Source organism: Nomascus leucogenys, chromosome 22a, assembly GCF_006542625.1.
Source record: "Nomascus leucogenys isolate Asia chromosome 22a, Asia_NLE_v1, whole genome shotgun sequence".
NCBI classification, from domain to species: Eukaryota; Metazoa; Chordata; class Mammalia; order Primates; family Hylobatidae; genus Nomascus; species Nomascus leucogenys.
Window position 1 is genome coordinate 52,991,834 of NC_044402.1, and position 17,357 is coordinate 53,009,190.

General features: G+C 52.6%; 2 protein-coding genes across 5 annotated transcripts; one reads left to right on the plus strand and one right to left on the minus strand.

Moving 5' to 3' along the window:
* Window positions 1-2: 2 nt before the first annotated feature.
* NELFE (negative elongation factor complex member E) lies at window positions 3-6,713 on the minus strand. 3 transcript variants are annotated; one of them, XM_030802527.1, is made up of 12 exons: window positions 6,500-6,713; window positions 5,979-6,061; window positions 4,538-4,607; window positions 4,290-4,435; window positions 3,116-3,190; window positions 2,956-2,993; window positions 2,593-2,789; window positions 2,464-2,478; window positions 2,206-2,350; window positions 1,988-2,042; window positions 1,637-1,739; window positions 3-314 (listed from the first exon to the last, which is right to left on the minus strand). In XM_030802527.1, exons 2-12 carry the CDS (start codon window positions 6,051-6,053, stop codon window positions 217-219), a joined length of 1,017 nt encoding a protein of 338 aa, XP_030658387.1. In that variant the 5' UTR covers window positions 6,054-6,061; window positions 6,500-6,713; the 3' UTR covers window positions 3-216. The 3 variants fall into 3 exon arrangements, with proteins under 3 accessions (XP_030658387.1, XP_030658386.1, XP_030658385.1); XM_030802526.1 differs by having other exon boundaries at window positions 6-314; window positions 2,464-2,500; window positions 2,573-2,789; XM_030802525.1 differs by having other exon boundaries at window positions 142-314; window positions 2,464-2,789.
* Window positions 6,694-17,343, plus strand: SKIV2L (Ski2 like RNA helicase). Of its 2 annotated transcripts, XM_012503026.2 has the most exons (28): window positions 6,694-6,822; window positions 6,905-7,008; window positions 7,618-7,727; window positions 7,828-7,945; window positions 8,042-8,156; window positions 8,277-8,351; window positions 8,621-8,674; window positions 8,776-8,966; window positions 9,127-9,255; window positions 9,486-9,631; window positions 10,016-10,162; window positions 10,291-10,375; window positions 10,562-10,668; window positions 10,991-11,137; window positions 11,215-11,311; window positions 11,491-11,703; window positions 11,810-11,920; window positions 13,349-13,579; window positions 14,299-14,436; window positions 14,595-14,732; window positions 14,864-14,968; window positions 15,305-15,452; window positions 15,546-15,672; window positions 15,917-16,127; window positions 16,275-16,385; window positions 16,460-16,678; window positions 16,868-17,008; window positions 17,103-17,343. In XM_012503026.2, the coding sequence occupies exons 1-28, from the start codon at window positions 6,801-6,803 to the stop codon at window positions 17,301-17,303; spliced, it is 3,741 nt and encodes a 1,246-aa protein (XP_012358480.2). In that variant the 5' UTR covers window positions 6,694-6,800; the 3' UTR covers window positions 17,304-17,343. The 2 variants fall into 2 exon arrangements, with proteins under 2 accessions (XP_012358480.2, XP_030658378.1); XM_030802518.1 differs by lacking the exons at window positions 16,460-16,678; window positions 16,868-17,008; window positions 17,103-17,343 and having other exon boundaries at window positions 6,727-6,822; window positions 16,212-16,303.
* Window positions 17,344-17,357: the final 14 nt, after the last annotated feature.

Here is a 17,357-nt window from a genome sequence, read left to right on the forward strand (position 1 = left end):
CCTGTGTTCCAGATCCTTCTGGGGCAAGGGAGTGGGGAACGTGCACTGGCCATGTTGTTACACTGAGATCAAACCTGACAGCCGTTTTTAAAGGCTTAACCCCAATCCCAAGTGCTGAAAAACCAGAGGCTGAGGGAGATGTGTAAGCTTCCACCTCAGTGTTTTACTGAGACCAGCATTGGGGCATATGAGGCACAAGGAATCCAGCTCTGTTCCCTAGAAGCCATCCACAAGGTTTTCCTTGTAGACGTCATCACTGTAGACAATCTGGGTCCTCTTGTCCCGGTGGCAACCCTTAGGGCTGTTCTGGACAGCTAGGGAGGGAGGAGAGGAACAGTTAAGGTCTAAAGGAGATCATAGATCAGACCCTGAGGACGACTCCTGACCACCTCACTCCTGGCCGCTGGCCCCTGGAAGCCCAGTTTCCACGCTGCCCTCTGGTGGCCAGGATGGCCTGTCTTCCTTAGCTCCTTTGTGCCAACCCATGGCCAAGGAGAGTATAAGTGGACATTTTGATGAATGTTTTGTTCTTGGAAAAATCCCAAATGTCATTGTTGAGACACGTGAATGACATTAACCCACTACTTACAGTCAGTATGTCAGAAGCTAAAAACTAGAAAACCTCTGTAGCCCTTTTTTGACATGCTGGTCAATTCTAGTTCCTTTCTTTTGCCTGAAGGGCCACTGTTGCTCTGAGCCCTTCTTTCTGCTCACTCCTTTCCCAGGAAAATCTACTTTCAGGGAAAATGGGTTATTCACACTAAGAAATGCTACTAGCTCCACCAGAACTCATCCAGGGTGTAGCTTTGGCCCTCACCATTCTCTCAAGCATCTAGCTGTTTCTTCCCCTTCCTCTTTCCTCCCTCCACCAGACATGTTACTCTCTTCACCCCATCCAATGGTTCCATCCCCACCACCCTTGAGCTAGAGAGAATCTCTCTCACCCACTCCTATCCTGTGATCTCTGTACCTTGACACTGCTGGCTACTCCCTCTTTCTCAAAGTCTGTGTCCTTTTGCTTCAGTGGCCCAGGCCTGTGGTGCTGCCCCCAGCCCTCTGACCCCTCCTCCTGTCTCCTTTGCTAACGTTAGGCTCAACGTCAGCCTAACATGTCAGGAGAGCTGGGGACATGTGGGGCGTGAGGTGAACAGTCCTGTTTCCTACCATAGTCCCTGAGTATTCCTCAAACCGAGTCCTGGGTCAATTTTTTTCCTCCGAAATCAGAGTCTCCCTGATGATCCTATTGTTTGGCAGCCACCCTGTGATGCGGATGACTTAATCTATGTTTTCCTTCCTTACCTCACACCTGAGTTCCAGATCCCTGATTTCGAATACTTACGAAACCCACTCTACTCCATCTCAAAATGAACAAGCCCCATGAGACACTCATCTTCCTCACCAATCTCACTCCAGCTCCCACTTTCTTCCTGTTCCAGTCACTGCTTTGGAAGCTGTTTTCAATCCTTTTCTCTCCTTTCTTTACCTCTGACAGAGGATCTGAAATTTTCCTTCCCATTCCCATAGCCTCCACACACACTCTGACCTCAATCATCTCTAGGAAACCCAAGGATGTGTGGGGGAACCAAAGGAACGGGCTGTGGGGGAGAGGATGGGAAAGGAAGAATCCCATTCTTACCGAGGGAGCCCCAGACAGACTTGCCAGTAGCGGCATCCAACATGGGCTGTTTTCGGGCTATGTTGACTTTGAGCTGTACAGACTCCACCTGGGTCCCGTTGAGCTGAAGCAGAAGAGGGGAGGCAGAGGATGGGGAGGAAAACATTACAGATAAACCAAAAAAGTTATTCCAGGAGTTGCTATCCTAGGAGTAGACTGAATAAGGAATCTGAGAATGTAAGTTTTTCTGTGTGAATAGGGAGAGGCTTTCTTTATCAAGAGGAACCAACTTCTTCCTGGCATCTAGTATTTTGAGAAGAACACATGAGAACAGCAGAAGCGATGGGAAGAACAGATTTGGGAAGTTCCAACCTCAGCAACGGCCTGATCTGCTGACTCCATCTTTTCATAGGTGACGAAGGCACAGCTGGGATAAGAGAAAACACGGTCAGTGGAGAGCCAAGGGGCTCTTCTGGACCCAATCAAACCCAGTGATCATAGGCGGCTGCAGGGAGGGCAGCTTCCTCCCTCAGGTCTCACACCCCAGTATTCTCCCAGGACTTGTCATCATGCCCTGTTGTCATCCTTACTTTCTGGGTGGGTCCATGGAGAGGTCAATGATGTTTCCAAAAGGAGAGAAGGCCCCACGGAGGAGGGTGGGTGTCATGTCTTCTCCGTATACATAGAGAGTATTCCCTTTCCTAGGGGCTCGCCGTTCAGGGAAAGAATCCGACCCTTCGGGAGCACGAATCATAGTCACAAAACATAGCCCATGCCACATTTCACTTAGTAGGACCCACATAAACCTCAGTTAGGGTCACCTTGACCTCCAGCCAAAAATCACTCACTGCGGAAAGGACCCTCTCGGTCTCGGTCTCGATCCCGCTCCCGCTCCCTGTCCCGTTCCCGGTCTCGATCCCGATCCCGATCCCGATCCCTGTCCCGCTCTCTGTCTCTGTCTCGATCCCGCTCCCGATCTCGGTCTCTGTCCCGGTTCCTCTCATGGCTGCGGTCCCGGCTGCGGCTTCGGGGAGGGGAGGCTGAGGAGCGGGCACCACTGCGTTCTTCATAGCCCCAGTCAAAGCTTCGAGGGGGACCATCACCAGCCCCTGGGCCCTCTGCCTCTTCTCCATCTGGCCCTAGTTCTCGAAGTCGATCACTAGAAGACACAAAGCTGGGGAGATGCAGACTGAAGATCAAAGGGGGGTTTTACCTTCTCCCCTCAGACCCTGTGGAGACTCAATATTCCCTCTATAGCCCAGCTCCTACAGCCCAGACCTCCCAAGGACTCAGGCAATCAACCCCGCCAAGTGGGCCCAGTCTTATCTCTACTCTCTAACCTCTCATACAGAGATTTCCTCTGGGGACGTCTGGATGACTGTAAAAGAGACCAAAAACAGTTAAAATGATTCCCAGTTGCTGACATGTGGTCCAAAATATATTAGTCCCTCATATTCCTCCATCCCCAACCCCTCAGGGACAGAAATTAGGAGCCTTTACCTCTTGGAGGTCATCATCAGCAGATATGCTCCTCTGGAACGGCTGGAAAGTGGGGACTGGTCCCTTCTCGGGGTCCTGGAGAGGTGAGAGACCTACCTCAGTGTGGAGCAGGAGGTTGCCCAACCATGGAACAGAGGTGTTCCTCTTCCTTCACCCTCTTCTAGGTTACCTCTGATCTTTTCTTCCCTTTTAATTCTACGTACATTTCTTATTCGGCTACGTGGTTTTACTTATTTTTTATTTTTTTATTTTTTGAGACACGGTCTTGCTCTGTTGTCCAGGCTGGAGTGCAATAGAGCAATCATAGGTTGCTGCAGCCTTGACCTCCCAGGCTCAAGCAATCCTCCTACCTCAGCCTCCCTAGTAGCTGGGACTAGAGATGTGCTCTACCATGCTTGGCTAATTTCTGTATTTTTTTTTTTTTTTGTAGAGATAGGGTTTCACTATGTTGCCAGGGCTGGTCTCAAACTCCTGGGCTCAAGCAATCCTCCTACCTCGGCCTCCTAAAGTGCTGAAATTACAGGAATGAGCCACTGCCTCACCTGCCATTGTGGCTTTTTTATTTTGTTTTGTTTTTATTTTTGAGACAGAGTCTTGCTCTGTCGCCTAGGCTGGAGTGCAGTGGTGTGATCTCCACTGACTGCAACCTCTGCCTCCTGGATTCAAGTGATTCTCTGGCCTCAGCCTCCTCAGTAACTGGGACTATAAGCGTGCACCACCACACTCTGCTAATTTTTGTAGAGACGGGGTTTTACCATGTTGGCGAGGTTGGTCTCAAACTCCTAATCTCAAGTGATCTGCCCACCTCAGCCTCCCAAAGTGCTGGGATTACGGGCATGAGCCACCACGCCCGGCTGGTATTTTTTATAAGTGACTCGATATATTATGTATTCCGTTTATTTGAACCTCTCTTGAACCTGATAACATTTTTAGCCCTTTCCATCCCTTAGAGCAACATATTCCAAGAGCTCCAATCCAAGGTGGATTAGAACCACAGAATTTGTAAAATGGAGAATTCAGGAGTCGTCTAGTTTTTTCATTTTATACATGAGAGTTGAAACTCGAGAATGGTACAGCAATTTGCCAGTGCTTGAGTATGCATATTTTTCCCCAAACCCATCTACATTCCAACTTGGAGGGATGCCCTTTAAACAATCCTTCTGCTTGTGCTCACCTTTAACTTCCCCTCAAGGGTTCGAGAACGCTTGAAGCCTGAGTTCTTGGTCTCAGCCTTGATGGCACTGATGGCTCCTGACTTCACCAGCTGCTTTGCCTGCTCTGTTGCTGTGGCTGTGTCCATGACAGGCTGCTCTGATAGTGCTGGAGAGACAAGGGGAAGAGGCATTATGTTGGCCAGGCCATGACGAAGGTCAGCTCCATGCTGCCCACTTCCAGTCCATCCCCATTTCCCCTGTCACTCACAGCGTTTGACACCACCTTGGCTGGTTGTGCTGCTGCTACTTTGCTTCTTCAGAGCCAGCAATGCCTTTTTCTGGGAACAAGGGTGAGAAGAGAGAGGTCAGTGAGGGCCAGCCCCTAGCCGGTTCCTCTCCCAAGGCCCCTGGGCACATCACTCCAGAGACCGTCTTTCTTGATGCCCTCAGAGTGGTGCACTGATGTGCTCTGCCTCTTGCCTCTGGTCCCCTAGATCATGTATGATGCTGGAAATTCCTAATCTAACCAAACCACGGAACCCAGAGGTTTTCCAGAGTGTTACGTTTTTGAAGTTGAAGACAAATAATTCAATCATGGCCTAGAATCCTAGGACATAAGCTGCAAGTAAGTATAAGTTTATGTGTTTTTCCTGGAGGCTTCATCCATCTATTTCCTGCATATTGAATGAGGCCCAGCCATGACTTCGTAACAGGGATATCCAGGAGGCTAATGCATTGTTTCTACCCTCAAGAAGCTTACAGTCTGAGAAATAAAATAAAATAAATTGAGTGAGTTAGCAATACGATTATAAGAAGTGCAGATTATTCACAGCTGAAAGCTAGTAAGATTTTCTGACGTTTAATGGCTATAAAACTAGGCCCTCCCCCATATCTCTGCATGACACAGAGAGGAGAAGGGTATTTTAGAAAAAGAAAACGGTGGCAAAAATGCAGAGATAAGAAGGCTTTGGGAATGCATGTTTTGGAAGTAGTGAATAATTCTACTTTACTAGACAAGGCTGCCAAACTAAGGTTTTGAGGCTTTGTTATATAGACAATGTGAAGCCATTTACGGTTTTTGAGAAACAGAGGGAGCAGAATTTTGTGTTTTCAGTGGATCATTTGAACAGGAATGAAGAAGTCTGTTCAAAAAAAAGACTGAGAAATTTGTTGAGAGACCGTTACAATGGCCCACATGAATGTCAATAAAGCCCTGCTCGGGGGAATACACAGAGAAGAATAACCAGGAAAAATTACTTCAAAAGAAGAAACAAGAAGACTTGGCAAAGGTTTGACTATGCAAATAGCGGGGAAGTCAGAGATATTTTGAGTCCATGTGGCAGAATTGGTGTAGTCAATCTTATTTGGAAGATCAAGAATAGAAAGATGACAGCTTCAACACTGGGTATCTGAAGTTTTTCAGTATAACACTGGATAGAACTGGAAAAAACAAACTTGGGGATCATCAGCTCTTAGATGGTACGAAAAGCCATGAGAAAGGAAGACAATCCGATGGCAGATTGCATAGAAAGGACAGAAGGTCCACACCAAGGCTTGGGAAAGCCTACCTCTTGAAGCTACACTGTGAGGTGTTATGTCTCTAGGTATGGGCCAGAAAAACTTCCCCATTCGCTCACACTCACCCCATGTCTTCTCAGAGTGCAGAGTCTGTGAAAGGTTAGGCCACGTCCACACACACAGTCCCTCACCTTTTTCTTGAGTTTGTTGAATTTCTTCTGCAGAGCCTCCTCTTCCTCGCTCAGTCCGGGGGGTATCACCAACATGGTGGCTCCTGGTTCAGGGGCAGGGCCCAAGACATCTTTCTCCACTGTTACCACCCGGGGTTCACACGCTGTCCACACTGTACCCAACCCCACCCCTTCAGGTCTGCCTACTCTTGCCTTTGGCTTTCCCTACCCCTTGCTTAAACCAGGCTGTTGTCCAAGCTCCCGCCGGTCGGGATCATCCAGCATTCCCTCCTGTCTCCAGGGATCACAGACACCAGCACCTTGAGGTACCACGTGGTTCAGGGAGGGACAAATACCCACTCCGTCGGAAAGACGATGGCACCCGACCCCCCTACCCTCGCTAGGGGTAAGGCCAACCGCGGGGTTCGAACGGCAGAGAAGGCGGTGGAGCCAGCGTAACGCCCGCAGAGCAACGCAAAGAGGAAGAACAGAGAAACGGCTATGAGAAAAAGGGCCGAAGAGCGAGGAGCAGAGGGCCTTACCTGAGGGGGCGGCAACCGGGGTCCACACGGTCTCCGGCCGCGCCCGCGCTGGCCGCTGATAGCGGGCTCACAACGATGACGTAGCGAGGGGCGGAAAACGCGATAACCAAAGCGACCCCAGGCACGCACTTCCGCCCGGTCTTCCACCGGTCCAGGTCTGCCCCTCCGCAGCGATAGTTCACGCTCTCGGCGGGGCTCTGCCGGAAGTTGCCTCTACTTCCGCCCGTTCCGGGGCTGGGCTTACTTTGCGGCGACTACTTGCCGCACTTCCGGGCTGCCCGGCAGCTGCTGTGGCTCCAGGATGATGGAGACAGAGCGACTCGGTGAGGGGGAGGGAAGGGAAATGGAACGGAGTAGCCGACATGGAATGACCTTTGACCCCTGACTTTTGACCTTTCCCCGTAGTACTACCTCCTCCAGATCCCCTGGACATACCCCTTCGGGCCGTGGAGCTCGGATGCACGGGGCACTGGGAGCTGCTGAACTTGCCTGGAGCTCCAGAGAGTAGTGTGAGTGACTTTTGACCCTAACCTTTGACTCGCATTGAGTCCAAACCTCCTTCACCCTCCTCACAGTAGGATCTAGCTTAACCTTGTTCATCTGTGCTTGTACTCCTGTCCATCCCAGCCTGAACGGGTGCTGGACAGACTCCAGCCCAGTGTACCTGCAGTACGTGTGAGGACAGAGCAGAGAGGGCTGGGGATATTTTTGCTTTGAGAGCTGCTCTTTCAAATGTGGCATTTCTCCGTGGAGCTCCCTTCTGTATCCAAGCACCAGGGCACTTGGTGACTGAGGTGATAGGCTTTGAGCCTCCAACTCTTCATCCTTAGGTCTGGGACCCCTTTTTCTAAAATCAGTGAGTCTCAAATTTCAGTGTGCTTCATGATTAGCCAGGGAGCTTTTTAAAAATGCACATTCCTAGGTCCAGCCTCCGTGTTTCTGAAATCCAAAATCTGCCCCAGGTAATTCAGTAGCAGGTAGTTTTTGGCCAAGCCTGATTGTCCTAGTCTGTTTGACACATCTGCCATTTTTGATCTGAACACAAATCCCATCACCTCTTTTGTCTGCATTTTACCCTCTTTCCTTACCTAATGCCTCTCATCTTGCCCTTGTTTCAGCTTCCCCATGGCCTCCCTCCTTGTGCCCCAGATCTGCAGCAAGAAGCAGAACAGTTGTTTCTGTCATCCCCAGCCTGGCTGCCTCTGCATGGTGTGGAGCACTCAGCCCGGTGAGGAGTCTGGAGGGGCTTAGACTAGGGTGATGGGTTCCTGAAGGAAGCTGGGACAGAGGAAGAAAGAAGACCCAAAAGTTACTATTTTTCTCTCCAGAAAATGGCAGAGGAAGACGGATCCCTGGTCTCTTTTGGCTGTCCTGGGAGCCCCAGTCCCATCGGACCTACAGGCCCAAAGACACCCAACCACAGGCCAGATACTGGGTTACAAAGAGGTAGGAGGTCAGGGGTCATGAGAAACAGAGTTGGGGAGAAGGGGAGGTGGTCAGAGATAAGCTCAGCCTCATTGGGGCTCTGATCTCTTGCCTTAGGTCTTGCTGGAGAACACAAATCTCTCGGCCACAACCTCCTTGTCTCTTCGCCGGCCTCCAGGGCCAGCCTCCCAGTCCTTATGGGGAAATCCAACTCAGTATCCCTTCTGGCCAGGTGACTCTTGTGGAGATGGGATGGTAGAAGAGGGTGTCCTTAATCTGCAGGGAAGGGTTCCCCCACCTATCTCGTATTACCCTCATCCCATGAATCCCTGTCTGTCCTGTCTCTTCCCAGCGGGGATGGATGAACCCACCATAACAGATCTGAACACACGGGAGGAGGCTGAGGAGGAGATAGACTTTGAGAAAGGTAAGGTGGGGCTCTGAGTCTGATCCCTGAGGAGGAAGAGCCCAGGCTATCACTGGGCTACTGCTAGCCCTCCCATGTTTTTGAGAAAATTAGAAAAAGATATTCTGTCCATAACAACCTTTACTGTCATCTGTTGGGAAAGTGTCATAGCAAACAAACATCCCTATCTACAGCATCTGTCCTGTAAGTGGTATCTTTTAGTTTTATGTAATGTACACAATTTGTTCACCAGTGTGCAGTGACCCTGATTCCATGTCCCTATTCTACAGATCTTCTTACTATTCCACCTGGTTTCAAGAAAGGCATGGACTTTGCACCAAAAGGTTAGTTTTGGTTTTTGGGTGGGGTGTAGGAGAAGTCATGTCCTTCTCCTAAGGAACAGAGATGGACATGACAAGGTTGACCTTGTTGCCTTGCTCCTCAGATCGTCCAACTCCAGCTCCTGGACTGCTAAGCCTTAGCTGTCTGTTGGAGCCTCTGGATTTGGGTGGGGGTGACGAGGATGAGAATGAGGCAGTGGGACAGCCAGGAGGTCCCAGAGGGGACGCTATTTCAGCCTCTCCCTGCAGTGCTGCCTTGGCCCGAGCAAGCAGCTTGGAGGACCTAGTGTTGAAGGTTGGTGGTTCTGCGTAGTGGAGGCAAGAAAGAGCCTTGCCACCAGGATGTGGGCTGGCTAGGATGGGTCTGAGGGGAAGAAAGGGACATCTTTTGGGAGGAATGCTAATTGAGAGCCCTCTGGTTGTATCTTTATCACCCCTACCCCTGACTCTTCCAGGAAGCGTCCACAGCTGTATCCACCCCAGAGGCCCCAGAGCCTCCATCTCAGGAGCAATGGGCCATCCCTGTGGACGCCACCTCCCCTGTTGGTGATTTCTATCGCCTCATTCCCCAGCCAGCCTTCCAGGTACTTTGGCCCCATCTTCACATGCTCCTCTACCTCTTGCTGGGTCACACTCCCAGCCGACCCCTTGTCTCCTCTATCCGCCAGAGGTCAGATCCATCCCAGGCCAGTCTTGGTACTCAGTCCCAGCCTCGGCTGCCTCCGGCCTTCATCCCCCCGCCCTGCGTGCTCCATGAGCAGGAGGCAGCAAGGCCCCGCTCCTTTCAGCTCCTGTCTATTTCTCTCTCCCATAGTGGGCATTTGAACCAGATGTGTTTCAGAAACAGGCCATCCTGCACTTGGAGCGGCATGACTCTGTCTTTGTCGCAGCTCACACATCTGCAGGAAAAACAGTTGTGGCTGAATATGCCATTGCCCTGGCCCAGAAACACATGACACGGTATGAGTTCCTTCGCCAGCCTCCTCCTTCACCAGCCAGCCCCATTTTCTCCTGCATCTTTTGAAAATCTCATCTCTTCCCCCACCTCTCTAGCTCATCCTTAAAGTGAGAGGTTCAGGGCTGAGACTGAGACAAGAGCCCAGAGAGAAATGAAAAGACATGGTGGGGAGAAAGGTTAGAAGAATGACCTGGGTTAGTTTAGGAAGGGGTTGGGGACAGAATTTTTCTGGGGTTATATCATGAAGGAGAACGTAAGGGCAGTTTGGGTGAAGAAGAGGAGCACCTGAGCTGCTGGGGCATGCTTCCATGAGGGCTCCAGGTGGGAGAGGAAGTGCGGGCCTTGAGTCTGCGGAGGGACTGGCTAACTTCATGCTCTCTCCCCAGCACCATCTACACTTCACCCATCAAGGCCCTGAGCAACCAGAAGTTCCGGGACTTCCGAAACACGTTCGGGGATGTGGGGTTGCTCACCGGGGATGTGCAGCTGCACCCGGAGGCCTCCTGCCTCATCATGACCACAGAGATCCTTCGGTGAGAGACGGACACTCAATAGAGGGGAGTTTTGGCTGGGAAGATGTGGCTGTTGTGGAGGGTGTGCTGTCTGAGGAAGGGGTGGAGACGAGTCACTGGGGAGTCAATCCTTGGCCTCTTCTCCCCAGCTCCATGCTGTACAGTGGCTCAGATGTTATTCGGGACCTGGAGTGGGTCATCTTTGATGAGGTTCACTATATCAACGATGCCGAGGTAAGGGCCGTGGGCTCCCCAGAACCCGGCAGTCCTCTCCTTTGGGACCAGTTGAGTGGCTCCCTTATTCCACACACTCAGGGCACCTTACTGCTTTCTTTACCCCCATATGGAATCCCGTGCCTCTTTAGGGGCAGAAGGGCAGCCCCTGCCCTCCTGTGACCTCCCTTCCCTCTCTGTGCCCAGCGTGGGGTCGTGTGGGAGGAGGTGCTTATCATGCTCCCTGACCACGTTTCTATCATCCTTCTGAGTGCCACCGTCCCCAACGCCCTTGAGTTTGCTGACTGGATTGGGTGAGACGTGTGTCCTGGGTTGCCTGGGTGAAGGGGGCTACAGTACTCCTTGATTCGGGTGGGGGGACTAAGTCTACCACAGCAAGGAGAGCGGTCAGGCCTTAGGGGTGACACTGGGGAACATGTCCCACCTGGTGGCTGTGGGATCCCCTTTGGGTCCAGATTACTTTGCCTGTTGAAATGGGATGAGATGTTGGGGGATAGCCTTCCATTCTGGGTCTCAGAAAAGACTGGGTAAAGTTAGAGGGGTAGGGAAGGGGGTGGGGATGTGGGTTCCTTCCCATGCTCCCACCCCTGACCTGCTACCCTCTCCTTCCTTCAGGCGACTGAAGCGTCGTGAGATCTATGTGATTAGCACTGTAACCCGCCCCGTGCCCCTGGAGCACTATCTTTTCACAGGGAATAGCTCCAAGACCCAGGGGGAGCTCTTTTTGTTGCTGGACTCCCGAGGAGCCTTCCATACAAAAGGGTAAGCCTCGAGATGGGGGAAAGAGTCAGGGTTGGGCCCCCAGCTGGACATGGTGGCTACCCCTCCCTGTGCCCCAGGTACTATGCAGCTGTGGAGGCCAAGAAGGAGAGAATGAGCAAACACGCCCAGACCTTTGGGGCCAAGCAGCCCACACATCAGGGGGGCCCTGCACAGGTGAGAACTGGGAGGGTTTTGTACCTGCCAGCACCTGTTTTTCCTCCTATCTTTTTTTTCCCCTTGTCCCCCAGGGGTTTTGACTTGAGCTTTGAGCACTGCCCCAGTTAACACTAGCTCACCTCTCACTGGTTCAGGAACTCAACCTCTGCTCCTTCCCCTTCCCCTTCCTTCTCCAGGACCGCGGAGTGTACCTGTCCCTCCTGGCCTCCCTCCGCACACGTGCCCAGTTGCCCGTGGTGGTGTTCACCTTCTCCCGGGGCCGCTGCGATGAGCAGGCCTCAGGCCTCACCTCCCTTGACCTCACCACCAGTTCAGAGAAGAGCGAGATCCACCTCTTCCTGCAGCGCTGCCTTGCTCGCCTCCGTGGCTCCGACCGCCAGCTGCCCCAGGTGCGTCTGTGTGTGTATGTGTGGGTGCATGCACACATTTGGCAAACTGGTGGGGATAGGGTGTTCTGAGACTCCATCCCTGATCATGGGCCTCCTCCCACCAAAGGTCCTGCACATGTCAGAGCTCCTGAATCGCGGCCTGGGTGTGCACCATAGCGGCATCCTGCCCATCCTCAAGGAGATCGTGGAGATGCTCTTCAGCCGCGGCCTGGTCAAGGTGCATGTGGTGGTGGAAAGGGACTCCTCAGGGTGCTTGTTGCCCGCTTAGGGGCTGCCCAGAGGGCAGAGGGACAGAGGTTTAGGCAGGCCAGTGCTGTGGTTAAGAATCTGGGCTCTGGATTCAGACTACCTGGGTTTGAATCCCAGGTCCACCATGTATTCACAGTATCATCCTGGACCAATTATTTAACCTTCCTGAACTTTAGGTTTCCCATCTTAAAATGGGGATGCATAAGATATGAATACGTAGGTCTCAGAAAAGAAACCCAGGAAGCTAGCAAGCATTCGAAAAGTTATTAGTAATCAGAAATACACAAATTGAAGTACTTACAAGATATGACTTTACAGCTACTAGACTGGTAAAATTTAGGAAACTAGTTAATGCCGAGTGTTGCCAGAGATGTAGGAGGTTGTAGGGTTCTGGGAATCCTTTACAGGATGCCTAGCCAGTTTGGAATGCACGCTGGCACTATTTAGACAAAATAACGATATTGGCCGGGCATGGTGGCTCATGCCTGTAATCCCAGCACTTTGGGAGGCTGAGGCAGGTGGATCACAAGGTCAAGAGATCGAGACCATCCTGGCCAACATGGTGAAACCCTGTCTCTACTAAAAATACAAAAATTAGCTGGGCATGGTGGTGCACGCCTGTAGTCCCAGCTACTCAGGAGGCTGAGGCAGGAGAATTGCTTGAACCCAGGAGGCGGAGATTGCAGTGAGCCGAGATTGCGCCGCTGCACTCCAGCCTGGGCGACAGAGCGAGACTCCATCTCAAAACAGAAACAAACAAAAACTATATCATACTTTAAGCCTATATTTCATTCCTGGGTATATATCACAAAGAAATTCTCACCCTGGTCTGTGAGAGAACATGTACACCCTTCCTTTGTTTGTGGTGGCATGGTGTTGGTAGTACCAGGATGCCCTTCACTGGGAGAGAGGGAAGGTTAGTGTGGGGGATGCACCCACAGAGTGTTCTGCAGCAGTTGGAAGCAGTGGGTTAGATGTGATCACAGGAACATGGACAGATGTTGAAACACTAGGTGGAGGAAAAGAAGCAAGAAAAAATCAGATATATAACCACTTTTTATATGAATTATAAACTACAAGCTCACAAAAGAAGACATGTTCTATAAGGTCATATTTATATAAAAAGATATTTGTTGGATACGTTGGAATGATTGCAGTCAGGAATGGGAATGGGATATGAGAGTAAAAGGAAAGAAATAGAAATAAGTAGCTACATAAGTAAAATGAGGAAAACAATAATACCTACTCTATAGATTTGCCTGGAGAGTTCAGTGAGGTCCCATAAGTAACAACTGGGATGGTGCCTTGTGCCTACAAAGTAAGGTGGGCTTGGCCAGGGCTGGGGGCGTGTGTATGTAGACCCTTTGCTGATCCTTTCTGCTCTCCTCTGTCCCAGGTCTTGTTTGCCACAGAGACCTTTGCCATGGGAGTAAACATGCCTGCTCGTACAGTAGTGTTTGACTCCATGCGCAAACACGACGGCTCCACCTTCCGGGACCTGCTTCCTGGGGAGTATGTGCAGATGGCAGGCCGGGCAGGGCGGAGGGGCCTGGACCCCACAGGCACCGTTATCCTGCTCTGCAAGGGCCGAGTGCCCGAGATGGCGGACCTGCACCGCATGATGATGGTGAGCGGGCCAGCATCCTGGGCAGGACCCCAGCTCCAGGACCTTGCTGGATTCTGTCTTCCATTCATTCTCCTCTCTTCCTTTTTTTTGGAGACAGGGTCTTGCTCTGTCACCTAGGCTGGAGTGCAGTGGCACAATCTTGGGTCACTGCAACCTCTGCCTCCCAGGCTCAAGTGATCCTCCCACCTCAGCCTCCCAAGTAGCTGGGATTCCAGGCACATGCCACCACGCCTGGCTTTTTTTTTTTTTTCTGTTCTTTGTAGAGATGAGGTTTTGCTATGTTGCACAGGTTAGTCTTCAACTCCTAGGCTCAAGCAGTCCATCTGCCTCAGCTTCCCAAAGTGCTGGGATTATAGGTGTGAGCCACAGCGCCCAACTTCCTCTGACTTTTTTGTTTTGCCTGGGAGAAGCTGAGGTAGAAGGGAGTGAATCCAAGGATGAGATTGGAGCCCATCTCTTCCAGTTTTCTCCCATGGAGAAACTGAATAATACTCTTCCAGTATTCTCCCGTGGAGAATACGGAGCTAGATGGGGCCTTTGAGTCCATTTACTTCAGTTCGTTCCCTTATGTTACAGAAGAGGTGAGCAAGTGGTTTGTCAAAGACCCCATGGTTGCAGAGCTAGGACCAGATCTGACGGGAGTAGGCCCAGTCCAGAAGACTGGCTGGGGTGCAGTAGGTCCCACCCTGATCTCACTGACTTCTCTGACCTGACTCCAGGGGAAGCCATCTCAGCTGCAGTCCCAGTTCCGCCTCACGTACACTATGATCCTCAACTTGCTGCGAGTGGATGCCCTCAGGGTGGAGGACATGATGAAGAGGAGCTTCTCTGAGTTTCCCTCCCGCAAGGACAGCAAGGTAAGGAGCCTGGGGTAACCAGTATGTGGAGCAGGAGGTTGGACAAAGCCAGGCTGGGAATAGGTAGGCATCCATAGGCCAGTGTGTTGAGGGTGGGGGGTATGGCAGACTGGGCCTGGAGACTCCCCTTTCACAGCTTCCCCCTGCTCCCACCCAAGGCCCATGAACAAGCCCTGGCTGAACTGACCAAGAAGCTGGGAGCTTTGGAGGAGCCTGACATGACCGGCCAACTGGTCGACCTGCCTGAATATTACAGCTGGGGGGAGGAACTGACAGAGACCCAGCACATGATCCAGGTGAGCAAGTGTGAGTGCTGAGGAGGTGACAGGAGAAGGGAGGAGGAGATCGTGTTACTCTAGGTGCTATTAAACTTAGTCCAAGTGTCTGTCCCTGTGATGCCTCCTCCCATCTGTCCTTTGCTCTTCAGCGACGCATCATGGAGTCTGTGAACGGGTTGAAGTCTCTCTCAGCAGGAAGAGTGGTGGTTGTGAAGAATCAGGAGCATCACAATGCATTGGGAGTGATCCTACAGGTGAGGGTGATGGGAATTTGGACTCCAGAGGGTGGGAGGGAACAAGCCCTCTCTCCATTTTCCCCACTTGGCCAGGGCAGGTTGCATCACCATAGGGCCCTCATTTTCCCCTCTTGCCCTCCTTTTCACCCTCTCCCTTCCCATCACCACATCATGCTCACTCCTTCCTCCCACCACCCCAAGAAGTCTGCTCTGATCGCTTGACTTGGTCGCCCCCTCTACTGGTGAGCTCTGCATGGTTGCTTCCTGATTCCTGCCCAAGGGTGGGTATCTGGTCTCTGCCTTTGATGTCTACTCATCACACCTGCCTCTCCTGGCCTCTCTGACCACCCCCAGGTCTCCTCGAACTCCACCAGCAGAGTATTCACAACTCTGGTCTTGTGTGATAAGCCCTTGTCCCAGGACCCACAGGACAGGGGGCCAGCCACTCCAGAGGTGCCCTATCCAGATGACCTCGTGGGATTCAAGCTGTTCCTGCCTGAAGGTGAGAGTGTGGCAGATGCCTGTTTTCTGCCAGCAGTATAAGCAGGATGCCTGGGTCCATGGCAATGTCTGCCCTGCTCTCCCCTTTTCACAGGGCCTTGTGACCACACCGTGCTCAAGCTCCACCCAGGAGATATGGCTGCCATCACCACCAAGGTGCTCCGGGTGAATGGGGAGAAGATCCTGGAGGACTTCAGCAAGAGGCAGCAGCCAAAATTCAAGTCAGAGATGCTAGGGAGGCCCTTCTCCTCCAGAGGGGCATGTAGAGGCAGGGAGGGGCAGTGGTCTGGGAGTTTCCCCCAGCCTGAGGGAGACCATGAAGTAGTGGGGTTGTAGTGAGAGGGCTCCCCAGCCTAAGGGAGACTGTGAAGTGGGGGTTGTAGTAAGAGGGCTCCCACAGCCTGAGGGGGGCTTCTGTGGGAGAGAAGATCTTACCGTAGATCTTAAGATCTGCTCCCTCTTCAGGAAGGATCCTCCCCTTGCGGCCGTGACCACTGCTGTCCAGGAACTGCTGCGTCTGGCTCAGGCCCACCCAGCCGGACCCCCCACCCTTGACCCTGTCAATGACCTGCAGCTCAAAGATATGTCAGTTGTAGAGGGTGGGCTCCGGGCTCGGAAGCTGGAGGAGCTGATCCAGGGGGCTCAGTGTGTACACAGCCCCCGTTTTCCTGCCCAGGTAGGATGCTGGGTGCTAACTCCCAAGCTGGGAGTAGGGGCTTTTCCTCTGTGGTCCCCTGTAGACTGACCGCCCCCATCTCAGCCCTTGTCCTCAGTGCACCCCTGCTAAGGGGCAAGGAGAAGGCTGACGGGTGGCTCTCTGCAGTACCTGAAGCTGCGGGAGCGAATGCAGATACAGAAGGAGATGGAGCGGCTGCGCTTCCTACTGTCGGATCAGTCACTGCTGCTGCTTCCCGAGTACCATCAGCGAGTAGAGGTGGGTGGGGCAGTGGTTGGGGCAGGGGGGCTAGGGGACAGCAGGGTGTCCAATGCCCACCCTTTTTCTTGCAGGTGCTCCGAACCCTGGGTTATGTGGATGAGGCGGGCACCGTGAAGCTGGCAGGGCGGGTGGCTTGTGCCATGAGCAGCCATGAGTTGCTCCTCACTGAGCTCATGTTTGACAATGCACTAAGCACCCTGCGGCCTGAGGAGATTGCTGCCTTGCTCTCTGGCCTGGTCTGCCAGAGCCCTGGGGACGCTGGGGATCAGCTCCCAAACACCCTCAAGCAGGTAGGGGACACCACCCCTTTCTCCCTGCCAGGGCTGTGGCATTCCTGACCTCCACCTTCAGGTAGTCCCCCAGGTGACCCCCTCCAGCCCTGTAAGTGCCCCAAGGATGGAAATGGCTGCCTTCTTGATCTGGTCCTTCCCTGTCCTGGAGCAGGAAGGCAGGCCTTAACCTCTCCTTCTTTCCTGCAGGGAATAGAACGTGTCCGGGCTGTGGCCAAGAGGATTGGTGAGGTCCAGGTGGCTTGTGGTCTGAACCAGACGGTGGAGGAATTTGTAGGGGAGCTGAATTTTGGGCTGGTCGAGGTTGTGTATGAGTGGGCCCGGGGCATGGTGAGTACCTGAGGTTTGGGATTTTGCAAACGGCTGGCTGGGGAGAGCCTGCCCAGGGTGAGCACATCCAGTCCTCACCCTACTTTCCCCACAGCCCTTCTCCGAGTTGGCAGGGCTCTCAGGGACCCCTGAGGGCCTGGTGGTCCGTTGCATTCAGCGCCTGGCTGAGATGTGTCGCTCACTGCGGGGGGCAGCCCGCCTGGTAGGAGAGCCTGTGCTGGGTGCCAAGATGGAGACAGCGGCTACCTTGCTACGGCGGGACATCGTATTTGCGGCCAGCCTCTACACCCAGTGAATGCCCCATGTAAAAATGTGATGATAAAACAGCAAACCACTGTGTGTGCCTGAG

What these genes read in the sequence shown, in the direction of transcription:
- SKIV2L (XM_012503026.2), top strand. Translation starts at nt 6,801, where the DNA reads ATGATGGAGACAGAGCGACTCG. An exon ending in CTGGAGCTCCAGAGAGTAGT is followed by an intron (nt 7,009 to 7,617) that starts GTGAGTGACTTT and finishes CCCTTGTTTCAG; the next exon opens with CTTCCCCATGGCCTCCCTCC. An exon ending in AGATACTGGGTTACAAAGAG is followed by an intron (nt 7,946 to 8,041) that starts GTAGGAGGTCAG and finishes CTCTTGCCTTAG; the next exon opens with GTCTTGCTGGAGAACACAAA.
- NELFE (XM_030802525.1), bottom strand. Translation starts at nt 6,053, where the DNA reads ATGTTGGTGATACCCCCCGGACTGAGCGAGGAAGAGGAGGCTCTGCAG. An exon ending in TCCATGGACCCACCCAGAAA is followed by an intron (nt 2,043 to 2,205) that starts GTAAGGATGACA and finishes CTCTTATCCCAG; the next exon opens with CTGTGCCTTCGTCACCTATG. An exon ending in GTCTGTCTGGGGCTCCCTCG is followed by an intron (nt 315 to 1,636) that starts GTAAGAATGGGA and finishes CTCCCTCCCTAG; the next exon opens with CTGTCCAGAACAGCCCTAAG.